Source organism: Cupressus sempervirens, chromosome 8, assembly GCF_028749045.1.
Source record: "Cupressus sempervirens isolate cs-2001-9-10 chromosome 8, ASM2874904v1, whole genome shotgun sequence".
Taxonomy (NCBI): Eukaryota; Viridiplantae; Streptophyta; class Pinopsida; order Cupressales; family Cupressaceae; genus Cupressus; species Cupressus sempervirens.
This window is the reverse complement of record NC_143125.1, coordinates 689,937,154-689,964,743: the sequence shown is the minus strand read 5'-3', so window position 1 is coordinate 689,964,743 and position 27,590 is coordinate 689,937,154. Positions and strand designations below refer to the sequence as shown.

At 36.3% G+C, this 27,590-nt stretch overlaps 1 protein-coding gene across 2 annotated transcripts in view; it reads right to left on the bottom strand.

Annotated features, from left to right (window-relative positions):
• Window positions 1-1,634: 1,634 nt before the first annotated feature.
• LOC149544327 (acyl-CoA synthetase family protein) overlaps window positions 1,635-27,590 on the bottom strand; it is a 135,464-nt gene continuing 109,508 nt past the window's right edge. For both annotated transcript variants that reach the window (XM_089798788.1, XM_089798789.1), the window contains 3 exons: window positions 8,851-9,054; window positions 3,360-3,716; window positions 1,635-3,257 (listed from right to left, as the gene is read on the bottom strand). In XM_089798788.1, coding sequence (XP_089654914.1) covers window positions 1,919-3,257; window positions 3,360-3,716; window positions 8,851-9,054 — 1,900 coding nt within the window. In that variant the 3' untranslated portion in view covers window positions 1,635-1,918. The remainder of the gene's footprint in view (window positions 3,258-3,359; window positions 3,717-8,850; window positions 9,055-27,590) is intronic.

Genomic DNA, 27,590 nt, shown 5'->3' with positions numbered 1-27,590 from the left:
ACACAATTAAAAGTTTGAGTTAAGTTTAGGAAGCATAATGGTTAAGGTTCCTAGTTTTGAAACACGGGCTCTGATAAAATTGGTTACCTCCTAAGATTCTCTAACCTAAACCCTTTAACCTTAGTTTCCCGTCAAAATCTTGGCATTGGTACTCCAACAATGATGAAGATTAACATTGATGGTTCCTCTAGCAAGACATTAATAGGAACACCTAAGGTTTTGTTTCTTTGCGCCAACAATCTTCCTTTGTTTCCACTATTTTGCAAGGTTCTATATCCACTTTTCCTTCTCTAGTTCTACAATATGGGGACAACCCTTTTTGTTTGAACTCTCTTCTTGTAGCTATTCCCATTGTTTTGTTTTTTTTGCTTAAATATTTAAAGCACTTTTTTCCCTCTTATTTTCTATTGTATACGTACATTCAATCCCCTTATCATTTTCATGCTATTGGTGTATTTCTTTCTTGTATTTTATTTCGTCCCCCATCCTCTTCATCCCTGTTTATCCTCTCTTCAATTGTTTCACCTTGTTTAAGTGAGTTTTTGCATGCCAAGGCTTTTGAAGTGTGCAATGTGCCTATGCTGAACTTGGGTCATTCCAACACATTAGGTGCTAACATTTGTCCCCTAAAATGTCATTTTTATCATTACCAAAGGCCCTATTAGATTTTTTGTCTAGTTTTCCTTACTTAGGTGTTGTTCCTCTTGGTCATTCATAGAGTTAAGTATGATATCACAACTTGCATCCTAACAAGCATGCAATATGACACATTTCACATATTAATAAGGCACAAATGATAGGTTGTCAAATACTAGCATTCACTCCAAAATAAGGTGAAATTATGCTGGATGTAATTTATGAACTTCTGAAAAATAACAATAAGGAAACTCCTTAACTAAGCATGCTTGAGTTGAAGTAATACTAAAATTAGTGACCTAGCAACTAGGCTGAATTCTTCACCTATGCAAACATTACCAAGGTGTAGTAAGTGCTCAACATTCCATCAATTACCTTATTTTTATTTTAAAATTATTAAATAAATTATGTATAATTAATACATAATTTAAAATTTTAATCATATGTAATTCATTTTTCTATAAAATTATGTTTTAAAGGAAAAATAAAATCATTTCAAAGCAAATGGAATGTTGACTACTTTTCCTTGATTTACAAATAAAGTAATATGATTGATTTTTATTTTTTATTTAAGAAATTGGCCATATAATGTTTAACTCTGGTCACAAAGTCTACGCTAAATAGCCTATTGGTTGAATATCATTGGCCCTTATAAATGTGTAACCGAAAGCTTCATTATTTATATTTACTCTTTATGGGACAGTTCACAATCTGGCTGGTAGTAAGGAAAACAGTTGAATTACGAAGTGTTCATTTAACATACACTGAAAACATAAACTACTCATTCAGGGAACTTAATTGGTTAAAACATTAGGTCTTTAGTGTGGAGGCTCAAGTTCAATCATTTGTGGGGACATCTAAAATGGAATTTCCGTCGTAGGTGATTTCTAATTCATAGTAGGTGATTTAATGACTTTAGGTCTTTATTGGTGAATTCTAGTATGTTTTCCCATAAGGAGATTGCATTGGTCCACTTTTGATGCTCATATGAACAAGTATTTGTAAGCGAGACATTCAATTAAAAGTAATCAAAATTACTTGGTATACACCATTCTATCCAGTTAAGATTTCACTCCAGATGCTCTCCATGGTATACAAGGCCTTCATACATTGAAATGCTTTACACAGTCAGGAATTACATCAACAGATAGATGCTCACACGGAATAATGATTAAGCATTCCCATTTATGGGCTAGAGAGATATGATACACGAGCGAGGTTTCCATTTCATCACAAAATTCAGAAGGCAATGAGATGCTGATTTTCATTCTCACAGATTTGATCACAGTGATGATATCTTTGAATCCAATGAGGTCAAAACATCTGGAAGTAAAGTGACTTCAGTAGATATTGCTTCATTCTGTTCAATCCAACTAGCAAATCTGCTTCGCAGATCAATCAGCAATCTCAGATTCCAGAAATCTGGACATTCTAATATTTGTTTAATGCATGTAACTAAAAATTTCCCTGCTTTTTCTCTGACTTCAGAATAGAAATGCCGATAGCCACTAACAGTTTCAAATACACCATAATATGAGTCTATCATGTCAGTAAGGCTAAAAATGACTGCTGTAACCCTTGTCCAATTCGTTTTCCCTTGAATCTGAGAGCACCATAACATCGAATCCTTGGAGACTTCAGTACAAAACGTGGGTTCCTCAGTGTTAAAAGGAGCTTTAGCATTTTTCCCACTGGGACTTGTTGAAATCAGACGAGTTCGCGCAGAAGCCCATGGATTTTCCTTAGTTTCCTTATAGGCATCTACAGCCGAACTTGGGATTACTGCCAAGTCATTATCTGCTGAAACAAAGTGAAGAAGCAAGTGGCAAGCCTTGTCATCCAAGATGTCCACATTTGATAGGAAAAGTCCAAATGGAATTCTTCTCAGAAAAGCATATTGTTTCAGCCAGGCATCTGAAGATCTATATTGATGTGAGTTCTCATCCTTTCCTGATGTCCAAAAAGGTTCACTTTCATCCCAACCCTCAGAATTCCTAGGTACATCCTTGCAAGCAGTTGCGTCTGTTGAATAAGACATTACAGGACTAATCCACAGCTTTCTACACAGGTCACTAAAATCATCAAGCCACAACATCAATACCCGACCATTCTCTTCCATACCATGGTCAGTGTCCATCTCAAGCACATCTGTTTTAACAGCATTTACTTTGGGTTCTTTGAGTTTGATATCCAGCCCACACTCATCTCCATTACAGAAAAGGCTCCTTTTCCTTTTTGGTTTATTTTTACCGTTCAAAACAAAGCTGTTATGTTCACTGCTATGGCATTCTTCTATTATATTTCTCTGTGAAGACATCAGCAGCTTTGATCTCCAAATAGTCCAACCTTCTGATGCTTGCAAAAGAGACTTAATAACCAACTTGCGATGCATAGCATCGAGCGGGCTCAATATCCATCCCAAATATTTAGCAGCATTTTGACAACTGCCGTGTTTACTTGATTGCACTCCATTAACATCTTGAATGCCGGTACTTGACCAATTCCGTCCGACATCCTGATACCTTGATCCAGGCTCTGTGTTGGTATAGTCCATATTTGCTGGTTTGAATAGTATCATTGATGCAAAATGAAACCATGATGGAAACTCCAAAAGCAGTGCCCTGAAATTACAAACCAAAATATGGTTTAGGCAGATATCTTATGTTATACAATGCTACATAGATAATGCACTTAATATTTAAAACATGATGCAAAGTTCATACCATACAGAATTATGATTTATGAGTGAAGATTTCTGACTGGATTGCCAGTCAGATGACAAGTTCCCCCTAACAGAAGTTTGAATACAGGGCGAAGTGCCTGCTCCAGAGTAGTAAGGATCAAATAGTTGTAAAGATTGCATGTCTTCCAAAGTATCAACTATTGTCAAAAGATTGCCATATGAAAGGGGTCTCATCAAAGCCACTAACAATGGTTGTCTCCAATGGCAGAAGAAGGCATGTGAAATAGGAAGCTTGACACCATTATCTACTGATATACCCCAAGCACTTGGCTGTGAAATCACATGAACAATTGCAGCAACCAATTCGATGCGTACTTCCAATACGCGATCTGCACCTCTGCAGATGACATGAGATCACAGCTATAATCAAACTACAACTCACATATTAGCTCAATCAAACAAGATAAAGTACTTGAAAATATCAAAAACCACACCCATAGATCCTACAGTATGTTAAATACAGAAATATAGCTTCATACATATTGATGCCACATTTGCTGCTTCCAGCCTTCAGGTCTAAAATATTTAATATACAATCCACCAAAAAATACTAGCAGATATATCCAAATATGCTAACTGATACAAATAATGACCTAAAACATACAAGTTGATCTTGGGGATTTATTTTAGACATATTTGATATTAGAAGCCCACTAGTGCAATGCTATACCATAAACAAGTTATTATCTAATTAACAGAAGTTTAGCTCTGACATTCTAAAGTTTAAATGCATTAGACAATTATTTACTCTCCTATTTTAATCCAAATAAAATCAAATTTATGCCAATCAAAAGATGAGCAGATAACTCTTTTTAAACACTCCTGCTTCAGCTCCATTAAGATAGCATGAAGCATTTCACTGTGAGTTTTACATCAATGCAAAAGAGAAAATTAAGATGAGCAGGTTGTAATTGTCCTATTTCTTATTCGTAAGAATTACAATGATAAGGGTGACTTGTAAGATATTGCACACTCCAAAAGTTTTGTCAATGGGAAAGAGACTAAAGGATGAAAGCACAGAGTGATGAATGTATACACTGTTCCTCCCTCCATTAGTGAATGCTTAAAGGTACTTGTGTGCTAGGTGATCCCTTGCATTCTGATTAATACCAACATCAATAGAAAAAATCATTATTGTACTGACTTATGATTGAGGTCATCTTGGAGATGATAAAAAACTACATGGTTCATATCCCACAATTTTTTTTTAAAAAAGCTTATTAGCTGGTATGCTATTATTAGAGGAAGATGTCTTAATCGGAAAAACTATAAAATCGGTTAAAAAAATAAACGGCTGACAACATCGGCAAATACCGCTGGATATGTTGTCAGTTTTCTGCCCAAAAAATCTTATTACCATCTGCGACGGTGTTATCTTCACTGGCTGGAAAGGGCATTGTGTTGAAAAGTCAACACTTGCATAACACGGCTAATCAATTCTTTGCTTGCATACCACTCATCATCCTGAATTTTAAATAAAGATTCCATGTCTTCCAATAAATGATGGCCAGATTAAGATCTGATTACTGTACCGGACTTGCCCGCCTGCATTTCTCTCTAATGCAAGGATTTTCTTAAGAAATGCTTGCGGAGAGATCTGAAGCAGAGGTGGACCACTGAGCATCTGTTGGATCATGCATTTCTCCATGAGATTGAGTGTAGCTCTGAGGTGAAAAGGGCTCCTCCGTCTCTGACCAGTACTTTCCAATTTAAGAGGCTAGATTCAGATTCTTGTTCTTCTAGCCTATCTCAGACTATATCAAGTTTTGGCCTTTGACATTTCCAGGTCTACTGCATAGGTTCCTGTTAGAAAACCCTATCCCAGGGACAAAATTGCAGGCTTGGCTGCAGGTTGTGAGAGGTGTAATTCGGCTTCAAGCTCTGTCAAGTGCCCTATCAATGATAGCTGCAAACTCAATTTCAAGTGCCCTGTCAATGATGTCTTCAAAGCTATCCTCCTTTGCGCTAGAAACGCTGGATGAATTCTTCGCCGCCAATTCATCTTGACTCGTCCTTACTCCAATGCTGCTGAAAATCCTAGAAAATCCCAAAAGCTAAAACCAAGTATAGAGTTCGACTCCCATCCCTGAATAAAGGCCATGCTCTCTTTCTCCTCCCCATGCCTGCTTCTACGACCTTTAGCCCCATTGAATTTTATTCTAGAAGGCAAAAATATGTACCTTAATTTATAGAAAATCGCTGAAAACTGATCTAAAGCCAATGCAGAAAAAAATTTGCTGACAAGGCCACATTTTAACAGTTCAAATCACACATGTGTGTCTGTCTTAACAACAATGTTACACACAATGGACGGGCAGTGCAAATTTCCTTGCAGATGTAGAATGCTTAAATCTCAATTGGCATGTGAGTAATTAAAAATGTATAGTTGTGGTCGCCAACACTCGAATCATAGCACCATTCTTAATTACGTCGCCCCTTATCTTTGCCACAGATTGCTAACACATACATTCACTGAGGTAAACTGCAATTCTCTTTTTGCACAAGGTGATCTATGTCTGTTATTAACTAAATTTCACTTTATTTATTTAATTAGGGGAGATGACCCAGTAGTCATTTAGGCTAACTTGAAGCACCTAGAATTCCTAATTCATATGTCAAAATTTACTGAACTTTCCAGTGAACCTCCGAAAGTGAGTTAAGAGCTTAAAGCTAATCTTTCGGCTTTTCCGAATTTACAAAACTCTTTAAAGAACTCATAGAGTGCGAGGCAGTCTAAAAGTGTCATTTTAAAACATTGGCCCAAAAACGTTGTCCCAGAAATGTTATGTTCACCACCCAATAGTTGCTCACCCAATAAAATAGTACTTTTTGCACAAATAGACCAACCATCAACCAAGAAAGCTAAAAAGTGATCAACTATAAGTACATGTGTAATCCACTTTAAGTACATGTGCTATCGTTTTTTGGGGGACTTTTTATGAGCCGTAATTGAAGGAATCTGTAACAGTAACATAGCAGTCATTAGAATGTGGGTGGCTGCTAGATTATCTCCCCTAGCTTTAGTCCTCTATTATACAAAGCAATTTTTTTTAATGAACGAAATAGTTTATAAAATTCTAAACCCTATCAAAATCTAAACTATAGTTTTCATCGGTAATAATATTTTCCCATCTTTAAGTTGACTAACTAAATCTCTGCTTGCATTAATGAACATGTACCTTATTTTACTTTGTTTTAATAACTACTAACTAGTACTTGATTTTATAATTTCACCTTTTTGTTTTTCCTGCATCATTCCCATCAGACTGTGAATGTGGTTCTATGATTCTATTTATTTTCACTTTAGTAGTAACTATGGTTTATTTCCAGCACTCGATGTTTTTAAATGAATATAGCCCCTATTTGTTACCTAAAACGTGTTTGTGAATGACCTCCAACAAAAAAAAATTGCAGTAGTACAATAAATCAATACTTAATGATTCAACTTTAATTGTTAGTCCTGAAGTAAACTGTAAACCTATAAATCATTAAAATAGCTTCTTTTGAATTCCTAAAACTTAATAAAATTAAATTTAAATGATATAATTGCACTTCTTCGCATATATGAGAACATAATGTAATGGTTAGGATGTGTTGAAGTTGAAAAAAAACTATTTTAACGAGTCAGATATTCAAGCTTTACCATATAATTAAAATGTCTTTAATTTTAAAACAATAAAAATAGCTTTCACATCAAAGGCTGGTGGGGTATGACAGAAAGGAGGTTAGAGAGTTTATACTGAACTCTAGATGATCGGCACAGCGGTTTTTGGGCACAATAAACATATCTTACAAACACCTTGGGTTCAAATCGGCCTTCAAAATCATTCAAAAACCAGGTGAGATTTACATTGTCTGAATTTTTTATTCGAATGAATGCCTTCTCAGATAAATCGGTCCACTATAGAGTATATGAGGGTTGGGATTTTCTTTTGATGATTTGCTACTTTCAGTTCAGAGTACTGTTGGGATTCATTCAAATGAAGCTTTTTTGAAATATAATTTGTGGATTATATTGTGTTATGTTACTATATGCATTTGCGTAAACCAATCTGCGAATTAAACAACAAAGTATTATATATTATACAATTTATATTATTTTAATGCATTATGAATAAAATAATATTACATACTTATTAATATATAATATATTAAAAAACATTTAAATGAAAAATTGTTAAAAACATATAACGAATCTTTTTTTTTTAATTTACCTATAAAAAAATATTTAAAGCATTTAAAAAATTATGAGTAAATTATAACATAAATAAAGTTTATAATATTAAAGAAATTCATTAAAATGTTATATCCCTATACTTATATAACTTATATATAGCTTACATGATTACTATTAGAGCACATTTAGGATTACGAGATTAAAGGTTGGAGTTAGGATTATAATTGGAGTGGAGTAAGGGCTAGCATTTACAATTCAATTAGAAGTGGACAATATTAACTTTTTAATAAATTGTCACCACTTCAAATAAATATCCCAAACAAAAAAATTATTTTGTAAATTTCTAATTAAATATTATATTTTTGATTAATTTATTTAATATGAAAATACAAATTTGTTTTCAATATTTTTAAAAAGATAGTTTATAATTGTTTCTTAATGGATAATATTAAAAATTAAGCGGATGAGTTAACTGACATTCCATGTAAAAATATGTCGTTTGTAATAATTGTGTTTGCAAAAAACAATTTAGGGAAAATTAGAGGGGGGAAATTGCACTCTTAGAAAATGTTGAGAAACTTATTCAATAATAGGATAGCCTCTCTTAGGTCAAACCCCTTAGCACACTTAAAAATATTTCAATACACCAAAGTGATACCTAAAGACAATGTTGAGAAACCTTAATATATTAGAATCTTATGGGAATGTAATCATTTATGCAAGGGGTATATTTGATAAACTACACTATCAGGTTCCAGATTAACTTGTACCCCTCTCCAAGAGAGATTCGGTGACTTCTTCTACCCATTAGAAAAGAAGATGCCTCATCTGTAAAATCATCATAAATATTTATCCTTAAACATTTGATGTTGTATATTTCTCTATCGGCGTATCTATTGCACATCCTTCTGGTGTAAATGCTGGTGTGTGTGTGTGTGTGTGTGTGTCTGTCGTGTGTGTGTGTGTGAGTGTGGTCAGTCTACCAAGACTGATAGATGACTTTTGACAGACATGATTGTTCAGTTATAACATGATCATAGGACATTCAAGCATGGATAAAATTAAGGATGCTACTACTTCTCACCAGAGAGGATCAGTTAAAATCAAGGCATTCTAATCTGTTGTACCTGGACAATAACCAATATAATTCAATGCAAAAATAAAATCTCCATAGATTGCTCTTTTGGACAAGCTTTTAGCTATAAAAGACATACCAAAACCCAGTTAATGAAACATAACAAAGAACCAACTATCAATAAGGTGTGGTCCATGGAATAGAAAAGGGAAGACTTACACGAGTAGGAACCACTTATGAAAAAGAGACCTTGCTTCCATGGAAATATCTGGAGCAGCTGCCAAGTTGAGGACCATTGAACGCCAAGCATCTCTATGATGCAGTTCGTGCTTCAAGTGTAATAGTGGCCTTTGCATGGCTTCCATCAAAAGGTTTTCCATATCCTGCTTTAAAAGAGAAGGTTGGAGGCGCCATGCATGCAATCTGTGGCCAGCCAAAACTAGTCCTTAAACCTCTGCTCAAAACAACATTGCCGCAATCAGATCTTGCTGATTACGAACCTGTGAAACTTGAAGGTGGAAGTGCAAGATAAAATATTGTTTTTAAAGTTTAAAAGATAATCAACATTTCTGCTGGTTACACACTGTCTAGACTCTAAATAACAACGGAATGAAAACAGATAATAATCATAATGACATCAAATTTTGCAGAACTAGAGAGCCAAATAATTAAATAAATGTAACATGCATGGCAATAAAGCACCCTAGATACTGAAGATATTTGAATCTATTCGTGGTCACACACCAGCACTAAGAAAATCAAAAACACTCTTTCGTAGAACCAGAGATAGAGATAACTGTAGACACCAAAGATGATTATTGTTCATCATGTTTCATCAATCATTGTAGATACAGATACTTCGTCATGTCTCATCAATCATTGTTTTATTATTTCCTCTTTCATTATTTCAAATTTAACTTTCCCTTCATTTCCTCTGCGTTAATTAAATAATTCTTAATTATTTAATGTGAGTTAACTTGTGCATTCATGGTTTCTAATTCCACCCTTCAGACTTGTTTTAGAAAAAAATCTTTCTTCTTAGATTGATTCTTCATTCTAGAATCTTCTATTTTCATGTGTTAACTCGGTCGCTAAATCAAAACTTTATGTGCACAATTAACCATCAATTTAATAGAATAAGTTATTATTATCCTTCCATGGATACAAAATAACAATTTTCTATTTTCAGTTCCATTAAGTCGTCATCCTTGTGTCCATCCATTCCTTTCAGCAATCAGTCTTTAGCTTTCATGTGATCACACTGTTATTCATGCTTGTGCTAAAATATAAGAGCAACAGTACCATCGGGCTTCAAAGAAAGCTTGAAGAAACAGTGGAGCCAAATAAGGTCTTTGTGTTAGAGGTATTGTTGTTGAGCCTGTTCATCGTTCACAAATTCATTTCACGTTAACAAAAAGTGAAACTGGTAAACTAAACACACGTTATCTCGTACATTTCCAGAGTCATATGTTTGAGGTAAAATCTGTTAAATTTATTGAACCATAATTTATAATTTTACAACAAATGAAAATCACTATTCAAAACAATCCAATAACACAAGTAGTTATCCTGGGAAATACCCTCCTCACTGAGTGAAACAGCCCAGCCCACCGAAAGATGGGTCCTTTATAAAAATGCAAAACAAATTACAGAATCAATGCTCCCTCTCATTGTCTTCAATACTCAATGATCACTCACTGATCAGAGAGCTAATAATAAACAACAGAGTATCACTGCTAGGAAATCATAATACACCAATACATAGAATATAATACTGCTATATATGCACAAAACTTAGAAGAGCATGATAGCTGCTCATACACAGAACACAGAAACGGTTCACGACACAATGATCTTTTTCTAGATACAGGAAAATTCTCAGTTTCATACACATCGGAGAAATACACAGAGAACCAACAGAAGTAATTCTCACTTGCGAATATCGCAGATACAAGCAACCTCGATCACACATGATAATGCAATGAGCCAGTTACAAGTGCGAACACTCGCCTCATAATTGAACAAACATAAACAAGGATGCCCTTAAAGACTAAACCAATGGAGGAAGGAAAACCGTCAACCATATTAAAGCAGCCAATTAAACATCTTGCCACAATACAAACATAGAAAGATAGAGCTAAGCTAGTAGCTACGACACCATACCTGCATTCATGTGGGTCCATGTAGGCCCAGCAGAGACAGTGTCATATCATCATTCACATGGAGTCCAAGTAGGCAGAATACAACCAAAATAATGATAATGTGGAACCCGATGCGAACAGCACATGAAGCCTTTATCATATGATGCCATATACACAACACAATCAGAAGTAAAGGAGAACATACAGGTCTCCAATCAAAAATGAAATTCTCCATAAAACAAAAATGGCAGTTGAGCAGAAGAACAGAGACTTCAGTCAGCGGCATCAGAAGAAATTGAATAGGGAAACAGAGGACGTCAAATTGAACAAACACTGCAGAGTCCATCAATATAGGTAAGATCTATCTCATTGCTATCAAAAATTCCACAAAATCAACAATACCCCCGACTCCAGCATTCCCCAATATAGAAAAAACATTATGTGATTTGAACATTGACGTGATTACCAAATCCTTGAGATCTTCAAATAGACAGATCTTATCCGGAATTTTACTTCCTTCTCAAAACTGGTCCACTCAAATCATCCCTTCCATGGCTTTTCAAGCAACTGTTACGAGGCTAGTCAACACACATTAATGTCATGCGTTCCAAACTTTCAAAGGGCTTTGTGTAAAGCTTCCATCGAATTTTTGAACTATCCTCCATTTCAAAAAATTATCTCAAAGAGACCGAACTATATTTTACGAACTCCATATCAGATTGTCAAGAAAATGATGGGAAGGACATATACAACTGGTATAAGGGTAAGCAAATTAACATCGATTTGATATTGCTATCCTTTGGAAGAAAACTCAAAAAGACTACTGTAACAAAGTTTTAAGACGAGACATCCAATATTCTTCTCTTTATTGTTGATATTCATTAGTTGGCATATGAGAACCAGAGAACAAAATCATCGCAACAATCCACACAAATGGATCAGAAATAGTCATGATGCCCTTTATGCGGGCATAACCAGAAGATATCCACACAGTGAAACACAAACAGAAACACCCAGGAAATAGAGCAGAAAACCCTAGGTCTGCTGAAAAACTTCAATTTTTTTCGGTAAAAACTTTGATTTTCTTCTGTAAAAAACATTGATTTTATCAGGAAAAAAATCTGCAAATTTTGAAGAAATTTTTTAAAAACCTCATAATTTTTCATTAAAAAAACTTTGTAAATAAATTCCAGGCATAGAAACCACAAATTTTAAAAATTTACCAAACGCTAGCCTTTGGCTTTGATACAATGAAATGATAACTGGATGTTGAAATAACAAAGAGGAGGAGTACTTATATAGATCATTAGAACACGATCTTTCCATATGAAGAAATTTTTTTAAAACCTCGTAATTTTTCATTAAAAAAGCTTTGTAAATAAATTCCATGCATAGAAACCACAAATTTTAAAAATTTACCAAACGCTAGCCTTTGGCTCTGATACAATGAAATGATAACTGGATGTTGAATTAACAAAGAGGAGGAGTACTCCTTATATAGATCATTAGAACATGATCTTTCCATAATGGATAGAATCAAGAAATAAGAAAGAATAGAAAGTTATTAAACCAACGGGCTTGCAGAAATAGAAAGTTACTAACTGAACTAACTAGACAACATAATTGACCAATATTAGGTAGCTATTGTTGGAAATATTGTCATTGATGCCAAAGGTGCAAATAAGTTGTCATTGATGTCAAAATGGAAGTCAAGATCAAATGTCAAGATTGTCACTAGTGTTAAAGGAATCTTCAATATGAGAAGTGGGTCAAGAAGAATCTGCTTAGTTACTATTTGATTATGTACAACAAGCAATAAGTAAAAGTGACATGAGTTCTGGAGCAATCAAGAAGTTGTGATTGAGCTATGAAATAGAACAGAATCAACAGATTACTATTATGCGAAGTAATTTGTTAAAAAGATTGATGCATTAACAAATGATCGAAGAGATCATTATAAAGAATTTACAAAAAGAGAAAAATAAAAAGCTTTTATGAAAAAAGTTAAGAAACAACTTATCTACAATAAATGGCAAATCTGTCAAAAACATCAAGTTGTCCACTGAATTTAACAAATTTATTTGGTGAGAATAGCTGCAGTCTGAGCCACTGTTGCAATATACTGCAAGTGAATTGTCTTGTCTTTAACCAATTGCCAAATGTAACGACAATGAACATTCACATGTTTGGTTCTTTCATGGAAGACTGGGTTCTTGGCAAGTTTGAGAACTCCGTGATTAATAATTATCAAAGAGCAAGGGAGTTGGACTTACTTGAGATAACTGCATATCCACAAGTATCTAACGAAGCCAAACTGCCTCACAACCTGCCTTGATAGCTCCTCGATACTATGCTTCTATGGAGGAGAGTGAGACTGCATATTGCTTCTTACTAGTCCAGGCAACTGCACCAAGTCTCAAACTACACATATATCCCAAAGTTGATGTCTTATTATCAACTGAACCTCCCCAATCTGAATCTCAGAACCCACTAAGTTTGGAATCATGACTCCTCGTGTCAAGAAGTCCATAATCATGTGTCCTTCACATAACTCTTCACTACTACCCAATGATCAACCTTTGGGGCTTCCATGAAGCGTGAAATGTAGCTCATTACAAAATTGCGATCAAGTCTAGTGGCAGCGAGATAGATGAGACTGCCCACTAGTTGCCTATAAGTGGTTTCATCGACAAAAGGAAAGTTAGACTTGGCTGACAACTTTAGTCCTTTCTTCACTGATATGGAAGCAAGTTTACATTCCTACATACAAAAATTGTCAAACAAGATCTCGGCATACTTAGACAAAGAAATAAAGATGCTACCATCACTCTACCAAACCTCAACACCTAAACAATAATAGACAAGCCCCAAATCTGTCATTACCAAAATCCTCGCACATATTTTATTTGGCTTCTCCAATCAAATGTGTTGAGCTGTTAGAATTAATCAAGTCATCCACATAGACAATATGGAAAAGAATATCATCACCAGAGCTTTCGATAAACATATTATTGTCAGAAGGGCAACATTGTAATGATCCCAAGTGCAGAGGCCTGGCAACGACCGTCTTGATGGCTGTACAAGAAGCTTAAAGTGGGGGTCGTACAGTGTACAGGTCACAGCAGTGGCCGTACAAAAGTTGTATTATGGTCGTACGGTGTGAGGTTGGGCAAAGTGTATGGTTCAAAAGGTTGCACGATGATTAGATGGGTTGTACGGTGGTCAAGGATGACCGTATAGTGGTCTATGCTGACATTCGGTGGAGAAAGAGGGAATGGCATATGGTGGAGGACGACGGTATGGCATACGGTAGTGGTGGAGTTGATAACTATACGGGAAGGATAAGGCTGTACAATGGGGTGGACTAACTAGGTCGTACAGTGCTAAGATGGATGTACGGTGTGCTAATGAAGACCGTACTAAGGCATTACGATATGATTGGAAAGGAATGCCTGTAGGGAGGGCCATACGGCTGGTGTCCCAAGCTGAAGGCAAATGGAGAGGGGCAGACAAATGGTGTAACACAGATAATTTAAATGCAAATAAACAAGAGATCGAATTACCCAATACATACAACAAAGAATTGATCAAATTAAACACAGTGTTTTCTCCAATTTGCAATATGATGATGCTCTAATTTGCCTGATCCAAGTGAAGTATCATAGGCGACGGAATAGGGTGAGGGTTAAATCCCACCGAAACCGGAATGGCCAAGTAGGGAAGATCTTTCACTTCCGAAATGGCGATCAACAAAGAATCCCAACTGGAATTCGCAGTACAAAGAAATAATCCCAAAATTGCCTACCCTATGACTACCTATAAGCCATGCTTAAAACCCATCAGGGAAAACTTTCCGAGGGTGTACAAAGATAGCCGACAACAATACAAACTACGAAAACAAAATAAAAATGGGTCTGAAATACATTAAATCAATCACCTTGTTACAATAGTTTGATTAATGATTTATTTTATAATGGGAACATTGCAGTCCTCCCGTCCCAAATTTTGCTTGTCCTCAAGCAAATGCAATGCCGGGTGCTGGAGAATGTGTTTGCCTACCAACGTTTCGTCGTCCAATGGCAAGTGTTTCCAACACCAAATATTCGTTCACCGTGCGCACCCACAGGGTCTTCTCACGTACTTCGATGATCTCGGTTGGTTCCAATATGAGCTTGCCTTCTTCATTGAGTGGTGAAAGGTTTGTGGCTATAATGGCGTCCTGCCCTACGGCCTTCTTCAGGCATGAGACATGAAAGACGTTATGAATATGGCTTCCCTTCGAAAGTTCCAGCTCATAAGCGACTTCACCAATGCAGCGGACTACGCAATAGTGGCCATAAAATCGTGGCTTCAATTTTTCTTTTCCCTTTTCCTTTAATGAAAAATATCGATATGGCTAGAGCCTAAGATAAACGAAGTCCCCTACTTCGAAACTCCTCTCCATACGGTGTTTGTCAGCGTACATCTTTTGTTAATTCTGTGCTTGTGGGAAGTTTTCCTTCAGGTAACGTAAGATGCCATGTCCCTCCTGAAGCCAATCCCTCACCCTTGGTGTGTGACTATCTCTCAACACTATGTTGATGAAGGAGAGGGGTCCATACCCGTACAAAGTTTTGAATGGTGCCATCCCGATGGACTTGTGATACGTGGTATTGTAACAATATTCTCCCAGGTGTATCCACTTGACCCACGCCCGTTGTTGTGCCGAGACATAGTTTCGAAGGTAACCTTCGAGCCACTCGTTCACAATCTCCATTTGTCCATCTAAGGGTGGTAACTAGTACTTGGTGACAATTATGTCCCTGTCAATCAAAACAGTTCCGTCCAAAAGATACTGATGAATCGACCATCCCAATCACTGACAATGTTTCGAGGTAACCTGTGCAAACGAAAGACTTCTCTAAAAAACAGATCAGCAACTTGTGCGGCTTGAAAATCTGAGGGCATGGCGAAGAAGTGTGCGTATTTTGTCAATCTATCAACCACCATGAAAATACAATCCTTTCCGTTCACCTTGGGAAGCCCTATTATGAAATCCATTGAGATACTTTCCCACTTATGTTTTGGAATTGGCAGAGGTTGCAGTAACCCGACAAGTAGTGTATGTTCGGATTTGTTCTGTTGGCAAACTACACACTCTCTTACATACTGCAACACATCCCATTTAAGTCCTTTCCATGAAAACCTCTCCTAGAGACTTCTGTAAGTTTTGAGGAAACCAAGGTGTTCTGCCAAGGGTGAGTCTGATGCAGAGCCACACCTTGGAAAACTCAAAACGAATCAGTCACTCAACTGAGTTGCTTCAAGGGGCATCTACAACCTTCAGGATCACACACTAAAATCAGATTCAATAAACAAAACTTTGAAAATAAAATCCCCCAAAATATCTTCTTGCTGCCTTCGGATAGACCCGCACTCAGACATGAATAAATATCGAACCAAAAAAGATTTACTCAATCCAACCGTTGATATTTGGCGTAACTAGGTTTCAAACAACATATAAAAATTTGAGAGAAATCCAACAGTTCAAACCCGAGATATTGACCCCGCATCAGAGTACATTTTTCTGCAATTATTATTCCCTAAATTGATTGCCATGAGAAATATATGAAGCATAACAATAGAACCATAATCTTGACAAAAAAACACAGGAGACCAGAGGAGACATAAAACTTCCCATTCCTCCCCAAGTTCGAATCATTTTTTACATAAAAAATTGGCTTTTTAATAACCAAAGTCTGACTGGCCTTGCTGTCTAGTAGTAATAAAAACGGTTTCTTTTCCATCTAAGAATAGGAATCTGAAAGATGCTTTACCATCAATACCATGCAGCAATCATGGATATTCTTGTAACTGCTAAGAATAGGATTGGCTTTTTAAAAAAAACCGACTTTCCTCCAAATAGAAGGAATATGAAACAATTTCTTTTATTCCATAGCCATTTTTTCGTCATTATGAACACTTTTAAAATTGCCACCAACTTTCTGATGAGATTCTTTTAATTATTGACCACATGGCATTTCTATTACTAATTTTATCCTTTCTAAAACCGACACTAACATCATTAACCCTTTCCTCTAACTCTCTAACATATCCGACTAAAAACTATAACATTTATTTAATAAAACACCTAATTCTATCCACTAAAACATAATCCTAAATTATTAAAATTGACCATTTAAAATATATGGAGAATCTTGGACCTCCGAAATGATTTAGTAATGAGATGCGCCTGCATCAGAGTCGTGTACTTCCTTCAAGATTTTCTGCTTCACTTTGGATTCTGGCACTAAAAATATCCAATTCTTATAGTAGCTGATGTCATCCACCACTCTATACCTATCATCCTGGGTGTTGTCGTCCATTATCTCACAGGCAAATGTGTTTTTAGAGTATTCTACCAACAGATGTGCCTTCCAGTCAGCTGAAATCTGGTTTAGTGAGCAAATGGTGGGTTTCCTGGACAACGCATTTACAACCACATTGTTCTTCCCTTTCACATATTCAATGTCAAAATCAAAAGCCTGAACCTTGCTTACCCATTTTTGTTGCCTCTCGTTCAAGTCCCGTTGCTCCAGAAAATATCTCAAACTGTTGTGATTTGTACAGACAACAAACTTGGCACCTACCAAATACTGCCAGAACTTGGTGCATGTATGATGGCCAACATCTCTTTGTCATAGATGGAATATAGGAGTTCTGTTTGCGTAAGCTTCCTACTCTCATAAGTTATGGGGTGTCTATCTTGCATCAATACCACACCGATGCCTTTTCTGGACACGTAGCACTCCAAAATAAATAGTCGAGTGAAATCAGGTAATGCAAGGACGGGACAAGTGCTCATTGCCTCTTTCAGCTTCTCAAAAGTGAGTTGTGCCTTTTCATTCCACTGAAAAGACCCCTTCCTTATTAGATCCGCTAAGGATGCACTGAGCTGAGAGAATCCTTTAACGAACCTCCGATAATAACTGCACAGTCCGAAAAATCCTCACAAATCCGTGAGTGATTTTGGGTGAGGCCAATCAAGGATAGCCTGAATCTTCTTCTAATGAACTTGAACTCCATATTTATTGACAACATGCCCTAGGTACAATACTTTTGTCATATTGAATTCACACTTGGATTGCTTAGAGAACAAAGATTGCTCCTCCATAATCCTTAGGACTTCATCCAGATATTTCAAGTGCTTCTCCCATGTCCTGCTATAAATAAGATCATCAAAAAATACCAATAAGTACTTAGGCAATTGTTTGTTGAAGATGTGATTCATGCATGATTGAAATGTAGCAGGTGCATTTGTCAATCCGAACAGCATGACCAGAAACTCATAATGCCCATAGTGACAATAAAAGGCCGTCTTTTCTACGTCTTCCTCCCTAATACGAATCTGATGGTATCCAGAATGGAGATCTATTTTCGAAAAATAGACTGCGCCATGTAATTCATCCAGCAACTCATCTATCCTTAGAATGGGATATCTATTCTTTATTGTTTTTTTGTTCAACGCATGGCAGTCCACACACATGCGCATCGTCCCATTCTTCTTTTTGACCAATACCACCGACGATGCGAAAGGGCTAGAACTAGGATGGATCCATCCTTTCTCTAGCAGTTCCTCAATCATCTTTTCAATCTCATCTTTGAACTTCTTGGGATGGCAGTACGGTGTGGTTATGACCAGTTTGGCTCCTGCTTCCAACTCAATAGTGTGTTCATACCCTCGATGCGGCGGTACGACGACAAGAATGTCTATAAAAACTTTATCATGGTTTCTCAAAAATCTTCTGGAGATCGTCATCCTGGAGAGGTGTCCGTTGCCCTTTTATAGGTTCTGTCAAAACAAAACAATGTGCGGCCCAAGAAATGTCATCACACCGAAAAATTGTCTCCATCTGATGCACAAAAACTTCCTTCAAACCCTCATTTGCCATTCCGTGAAGAACAACCTTCTTTCCCTTGACAACAAAAGTGAAATCCGTCTGTCTAAAACTCTAAGTGTATTCGTCAAGTGCCTCCATCCACTATATGCCTAGAATAACCTCCATATCATCAAGGTCCACTATGAAGAAATCCTCGGTCACTGTGTGATTCGCCATTGTGATACTTAGCCGAGGAACAAGGTGCGCATATGGCAGAAGAGTCCCTCTGGCAACCTTGACCTGAAATCCTACATGCGTCTCTGTAGGTAGACCTCTTCGCCTCACCAAAGATGAGTTTATGAAATTTAGAGTGGCTCTACTATCTAGCATCACTGTAACCCTTTGTCCTTGAAGTGTACCCCGTACACGAAAAACTATGCACCTCGGGCTACCAGCTAGGGCAATAGTTCCTCCACGTCGTACCAAAGCTGCAATTCTTTCCATAAGGTTCAAACCATGGTGGTGTCATCGTGATGTTGGTTGTCTTTAGCAAGCGTTTCTTCCTGTCCATCCTCATCATCGGACACGACCTCAATGTAGTGTATTTTTCTTTTACCAAGGCATCTATGGCCAGGTTCCCATGGTCCCTTGCAGTTGAAACATAATTTCTTCCTTCAGAGTTCCTGTCTGGTAGCTTCGTCCAATGACAGCTTCCTAGGCAAAGGTTTATTATCTTTGTCCCTTGGAAACACCGATAATTTGGAATGAGAGTAACTTTGCGAGGATGAGGTTGATGATGATGCCATACTCCGTGCCTTCTTAATGGCCTTCGACAGGGTGGTAGGATTGAACCCTTTTACCCAACCTTTCAATGGTTCTGTCAATCTGTCGATGAAGAGCACTATTCGTCGTCTTTCAAAAATGTCCATGACCAAAACAAAGAGTTTCTAAAATTCCGCAATGTACTGGTCAACCGATCTAGTTTGTCTCAACTGTGCCAAATCTTTGAAATTGAGTTCCGAATCTTTACCATCAAATCGATCTATCAATCTCTCCGTGAATTCCACATAAGTATTTATTTGATCATAAGCAACTCCCTCTAAGTGCAGCGCCGCAAATTTGATTGCTTCTTCTGGCATAGGATTCAACTGGAAGTAAGTATCGACGTTCATTACCCACGCTTGTGCAGATATGGATCTGAATCCATCAAATGGGGACAAATTTACTTTACTCAACTTCCTTCTGAGATCATCGTTAAAATATTCTCAATTTCTGCCTCTTGAATATCTCATTCTCAGATCCGCGTAGCCTTTGTAGGATATATCTTCCTCAAAATTCGCATTCTTCCAGTCTTCTCTCAATTGTTCTTGCATCTCTTCAAAGGTCGGTCGTTTCCCTCCGTGTGGTGCCTCCGTCCGTGGGGGAAAAAATGGCATGGAAGGTCGAGAGCGTGCTGGATGAGGGTTTGATTTGCCCGACACTAAGTCCGCACTGTGAACATTTTGTTCTCCACATATTTTATTGTTTGTCAACTTCTTGAGAGTTTCTTCCATGAGTCGCTGAGTATCAGTGATCTGTGCCAAATTCTTGGCAAGTTCTCTCAGTAGTGCCACGAGTTAGGCGGCTCTTGGTTCCGATTCAGCAGCCATTCACTGTCCACAAGCTGGCAGGATTGAAGTGCTCTGATACCACTATAATGATCCCAAGTGCAGAGGCCTAATGACGACCGTCTTGATGGCCATACAAGAAGCTTAAAGTGGGGGTCGTACAATGTGAAGGTCACAGTAGTGGCCGTACGGAAGTTGTATTATGGTCGTACAGTGGAAGTTTGGGCAAAGTGTACAGTTCAGAAGGTCGTACGATGATCAAATGGGTCGTACGGTGGTTTATGCTAGCGTACAGTGGAGAAAGAAGGAATGGCGCACGGTGGAGGACGGAATGGCATACGGTGGTGTGGAATTGATAGTCATATGGGAAGGATAAGGCCATACAATGGGGTGGACTAACTAGGTTGTACAGTGCTGAGATGGTCATACGGTGTGCTAATGAGGACCATACTAAGGCAGTATGGTATGTTTGGAAAGGACTGCCTCCAAGGAGGGTCGTACGAGTGGTGTCCTGAGTTGAAGGCAAATGAAGAGCGGTGGACGAATGGTGTAACATAGAGAATTTAAATGCAGATAAACAAGAGATTGAATTCCCCAATACATACAACAGAGAATTGATCAAATTAAACACAGTGTTTTCTCCAATTTGCAATAATTCGCAATATGATGGTGCTCTGATTTGCCAGATCCGAGCGAAGTATCACAGGCGACAGAATAGGGTTGGGGTTGAATCCCACCGAAACTGTAATGGCCAAGTAGGGAAGATCTTTCACTTCCGAAATGGCGAATAATAGAGAATCCCAACTGGAATTCGCAATACAAAGAAATAATCCCAGAATTGCCCACCCTATGACTACCTATAAGCCGTACTTAAATACCCGTCAGGGAAAACTTTCTAAGGGTGTGCAAAGATAGCCGACGATGACACAAACTACAGAAACAAAATTAAAATGGGTTCGAGATACATTAAATCAATCGGCCTATTACAATAGTTTGATTAATGATTTATTTATAATGGGAACATTACAAACGCTGAGAACCATAAGCTACCAAGTACTTATAAATTTTGATGTGCCACAATCGAGGGGTTTGTTTGAGTCCACAGAGTGCTTTCTTGAGCTAACATACTTGGTGGTCTTTGCCAACAAAATTGAAAATAGGAGGTTGCATTAGGTAGACTTCTTCTCACAACTCACCGTTGAGTAAGGCCGCTTAACATCTATCTAATGGACTTTCCATCCAAATTGAGGTGCAATCATGAAAAGAGGACGAATTGTACTCATCTTGGCAATAGAAGCAAAAATCTCCTCATAATCAATGCCCTCCCACTATGTGAACCCTCGAGAAACTAATCTGACCTTGCATTAATCTAAGGTACCATCTGCATGTGTAATGTCCCCTTCTCTGTACTAGCTTTAATGGCGCCTAGTTGGTCTATCTTTCCATTTGAATAGACTAACGACATATGTTTTAGGATGCCAGCTAGTCACAGGAGTTTGGGTTTCAATTGAGGAGATCCCAACGGGAAATCCTAAGGTTTTAGTCACTTTATTTTATTGGATTGAAATGTAAAGTGCTTTATTATTTAAAGTCACATTAGAACAAAATGACTTAAGTGACTAAAAGATGAAATAGTCTTTTATCCCACATTGCTAAGATGTTTGTATCTCCCCACACTTCAAGGTGATAAAAAAAAACCTTTTTGCATTGGGATTGGCACAATGAATATATGATAAATATTAATATATTGCTACCAATAGTTGCTTTAATGTGACAGGTGAACTCTGAGGACGAAACCCCTCGAGTTATTTGAGGAAGTTGGACGTCACCCCAGCACCTCATTTCGATTAAGTACAGTATCAAGCAAAAATTGATAAGAAGAATATGACATCAGTTTCAACAATCAGAAGTAAGTTGCAGTTAGAATACACAATGGAATATTAGCTAAATGCATCGGTTTTTTCATCTATAATTATGGACAGTAGCTTGCCGGCTAAGAAGTAAGACAGCATTCAGAATACAAGTTGTATGTGAAGACAGTATGCGTGATCCTCCCAAGGCAGTTAGGGTGTCTACAACCAAGTAGGAAGTCATAGGGATTATAGTCACAGAATTAACCGTTAACCACATGCTCATTCACTCCTCGGCATGCTTCTCTTATCACTGGTTGAGAGACATCTATATATCTGATATAGTCTGCGAGTTGAAGTCAACAACGTGCTGGAGTTGCACCAATCACAGCAAGAGTAACAGAGCCTAGGTAACTCACTGCGGCAGTTACCTTAGATCCCACGTCAAGGGAAGAGTCACGGGCTGCTGATTATCCTTGGAGGCACAGTCTGCAACAGATTTCATGTACTAGGTCATGTGGTCAGTTTCACCCAGCAGCGGCTAACACCAGGTTCCTTACTCTTTCTTTATGTTTATAAGATTCTAATCCCATGCTGCAAGTAATGTTATTGAACTCCACTCATTGTACTTGCCATACTTTCAGTTAGTATTTGGTATACAGTAATAATCTGATGACACAATTATAAACATTGCTATTGTTTTGAGTTCCGCATTATTCAATCTTTCTTGAACTTTGGCATGCATTAGTAGAGTCGAATTTTTATGTGGCTTCATAGTTAAATACAGAGACTACACATCAACTATTTGACAAAATTCCATCAGCACAAGTTTAAATTTTCTGATCAGAATAAGCAAGGCTTATTACAGCATGATACATGACCTTATGCACCAATTTGCAAGTGATGGGCCTCTTCCCTAAGGGCCCATTTGGTTACAAGAGTTGTCGAATGTGGCATTCATCTTTGTTGGAATAAGCTCTCTTATGGTATTCACTCATTAGATCTTGAATATCATTTAGACTTGTTTGGTTGACTTGGAAGAGGAGTCGGAAGATGCATATTTTGTGTTTGGTTGCAACAATAGAAATAGGAATTGGAATAAGGTTTTTTTTTTTTAGTTTGGTAATATTTTAAATAAACAAGATTTTTTATTTATTAAAATTGGCTTTTTATAATAGCCAAATTATTTCAAGTAGCCTGTGTTTTATTTTCTAAATTGACTTTATCTGTAAAAGATATACCACAACCTTTGAAATTATTTGAAATTCAAAGGACATTATATTGTAAATTTTAATTTTAATTTAAAAGATTTGGAAATCATATTCAATATTGTTTATAGCTACTTAAATTCTAAGTGAGATTTTTTAATATTTATGTTTATTATTTAAAAAAAGTAAAAAATTAATATTTTGAATTATAAACATTTGATAGCGTTTTCTAAAAATTCAAACATTAAATATTAGTATAAATTTGAGTATTAGATCAATACTAAAATCATTTTATTTTTAAATATATTAAAGAAAATAAAAAATACAAATAAGTAAAGGTTATTAATATGATATTTAAATGATCTTTCAATATAGTTTTAATTACAAGATTTAGACTAAACACAAGATTTATTTGTAAAGCTAATTTTATAGAAATTAACAAAAGCTATCAAATCGGATATTAGTCTTTTTTGTCATTTAAAAAAAAAGTCACATATTAAACTTTAAATAATGTTGACCTAGTTTATATCTTATGATGAAGGGAGGAAATAGTCTAAAACTGCATTTGAGTGGTAGAATGTAATCGAGCAGCAAAGTCATGGACCTAACAACCCATCAAATTGGATTTATTAAAAAGTGGAATAAGAATAAGCTATTCTTATTCCACCCTTTTTAAGAATACCACTTTGCTCATTTTGGGTCAAATTACGATAGACTAATCCTAATTTTGGGTTTTGCAAACAAACGTCAATATGGCGAATGCGGGAATTTAGATTTTCCTATTCCCGCCCAATTCCTACAACCAAACGGAGCCTAAGGAAAGATTAGAGAGAACTCAAGTACACTCATATGTCGTATCGATAGTCTGTTCCCACTCTAGAATCTCTTTTGCCTCTTTATAAGTCTGAGGCTCATAAATACTATGAAGGTTGTTTACAAGAGCAAAGTTAACTATAACTAGTTGCTTGCCCTTATTTCTAGAAGAGCTACCCTCAATGAGTTCATCACGACGAAGATGCTACCATCAGTCTGCCAAACCTCAACACCTAAACAATAATAAAGAAGCTCCAAATCTGTCATATCAAAATCCTTGCACAAATCTTGTTTGATTTCTGCAGTCAAATGTGTTGAACTGCCAATAATGATCAAATCATCCACATAGACAACAAGGAAGAGAATTGAAGAGCATATGACTATACTAAGAGGGGGGGTGAATCAATATAATAATGATTTTGTCAATTTGAAACTTTTATTGAAATACTAACTTCAAATAGTGAAATAACCAATTATGCACATAAACACTAACACTATGTTTTACGTGGAAACCCAATGAGGGAGATAAACCATAACAAATAATCGTTTTATATATAAACGTGTTATTTTACGATGTTTTGTAGGCTCCAACGCCTATGTTTATGAGCACCAACTCATTGGAAGCTCCAACTCCCACACATTGCAAGCACCGACCTACAGGAAGCACAAACCCCTACTATTGTCTTCATGAGCACCAACCAACTGCATACAAATTGTTTTTCCACCTTGCCTATGTTGCTTACTTCAATTGTGCAAATTCCTTTTCTTCAATCTGAAATTTATATTTGCACGAACTCTTTAACTTCAGCAAACAATATACCCTTCTATCTTGTTTCTTTTTCTACCTCTAAATGTATGCCAAAATTTGACACACTTTTATAAACCATTATTCCCAAAGAATCTCATGAAAGGAGAGACTTTAGAGGCAACTTATAGCTTTCTATCCATGGCGTACCTAAGTGTTGTGACCCTTGCAAGGTGCACCATAGAATGAGAGATTCAATGATAAAAGAAATAATGCTAGTATCCAAGAATCAAGTGAATGCAAATGCAATGCAAAGTAACTAAGATGAGAATGCAAGCTAATCTAAACAAGGATGAGTGTTACAATAACCCCTAATTAAGCTAGATTTGCTAGTCCAAATGCATGTAAAAGAAATACTAGACTAGAATGTAAGTGTAAGATGTGTGCTCAAGTGCTCAAGAATGCAAGTAAATAAAACAACAAAACACTAGCCTAAACATGAGATATGAGAGGGTGGGGCGAGAACCTCCTTATAAAAAAAATAGACAAAAGAGATTAAGAGGCAAAATCTATGGTGGAGAACAAACCTTATGTTGACTTCGGTGCATAAGAATCTCAAGAGGCAAGATCGACGATATGTTTAAGAGGCAAAAAATGTGTGGAGGAGAATAAGAGGCAAAAGATATTCCATTGCCTTGGAAAGTGTGCATTCAAAGTGTAGACAAGTCTTTCTTTTATTTTTTTATTAGGAAATTCCTATTTCATGTGCACACATAGGATAAAGGAGATTGTATTTAATTAAAAGGGGACATTTTCTTCTGATTAAATAAAGACTTAGGATAAGGTGGTCAAACCATAGGTTAAAATCAAATGGATAATAAAATGATGATTTGATCAGAGATAATAGATTAAATAAATATGTGAAATTGATAGAAAGGGGGTTCATGTTCTAGATCACCATTTTTGGGTGATTACACTAACTAGCCTATAAAAATATTTTCTTTTGATTATTCAACGTCTTATGACACACACACACACACACACGAAAATCACATTTTCAATCTGATTACATATTGTTTCTTTCAACTTTTTTTATTCTTATTCCTCTCACTTTGTTGCTCATTTCTATATGTTTTATTTCCCTCTTATTCAAAGGTGACTTTTCAAAATGAGAAGTCATATCTCTTGAAAAATAAATAACACTTTCCTTTTAATATAATCGCACCTTTTGATAATTAACATGTCTTTGCTTTTGGATAAGTACTATCGGCGACACAATGGATCAATTCTTTTATTGTGGCCAATCTGAATGTCTCCTCTTTACTTAATACAAAGACCTTTGTCGTCAGCGCTACTGAAGTGGATAACTTCATATTACTAATGAATCGCTATTTGTAGTTTTGATTGTTAATGTGTAGCTTCAGAAGAAGTGAAGTTTGCAGATATGTTAAGTATATGATCTGTGATTTCCTCACACAAATATATATATATATATATATATATATATAAAATTAATCCCTAACATATGTTTACTAATCATCATATACTTAATCATAATCAGTGTTTGATTATTGTTAGTTTGTTATTGAAACAGTTAATTTATTAGAAGTGCATGACTCTACGTGGCCATTGGCCAAATATAGTCATGTCCCTACAGGACATGCACCTCTTCTCATTTATTATCACCAATCGCTGGGTGAATCAGATTATCAATAACAACAACAATGATCTGCTCTTCACCAGCAATAACAATCAAGTAAAAGACATATATCGTTGCCTCACTCAAACCTGCTAAATACATATATCATTTGGACTGTGATCAGAAACATTATCAACCTACTTACTATATCTAGAGCACATCGATATTATTAATCAGAACCAAATTCAGTTGTATATACAGTTCTGATAATATATATATCAATATATATTGATATTGTATCAAAAGAGATTTAGTTTATCTTAGTCAGAGATCCTACAAACCTTTACATGGTATCAGAGCCATCCTGATAGAGAAGCTCAATCTCAGAGTTATTAATCTTATAATTATCAACACAGATTTTTAAAAAAATTCCTTAATTCAAAACAGTGAATCATGTACGACTAGAAGATAGGCTTGAAGAAGCCTCAAATTTTGCATCATGGAAAATCAGAGTAATGATTGTACTATGTGAAATGGAGTTAGAAGAGTTAATAGAGGAAAATTAATCTAGGCCAAAAAATGATCCAAACAAAACAACTTGGAAAAGACGCAACAACAAAGACATGAAGATCATTATAGATTCAGTTAGAGATCACATTCTTCCATCCATAGCAAATCTTAAAACAGTCTTTGAGATGTTCTCCATTATAAAGAATACTTTTGAAATTAATAACACAAGCAGATTGCTAACATTGAAGCAAGATCTACTATACATTAAGAGGAATAATGGAGAATCTATTAGGTCCTATTTCCTAAGAATCTCAGAATTGAAAGATCAACTTGCGACAATTGAAAATAAAGTACATGACAGAGAACTCAGCATTATAGCCCTAAAAGGACTACCACTATCTTGGGAGACATTCATTCATGGACTAAGTTCTCGACCTGAACTTTCTAAGTTTGAACTACTCAAAAATGAATGCACTCAAGAAGAGTCGAGATTAATTAGAAAAGGAATCATTTCAAATCAAGAGGGAGAAATTCAAGCTCTTAAAATCAGTACCACTAATAAGGGAAAAGGAAAGGGAATTCATCAA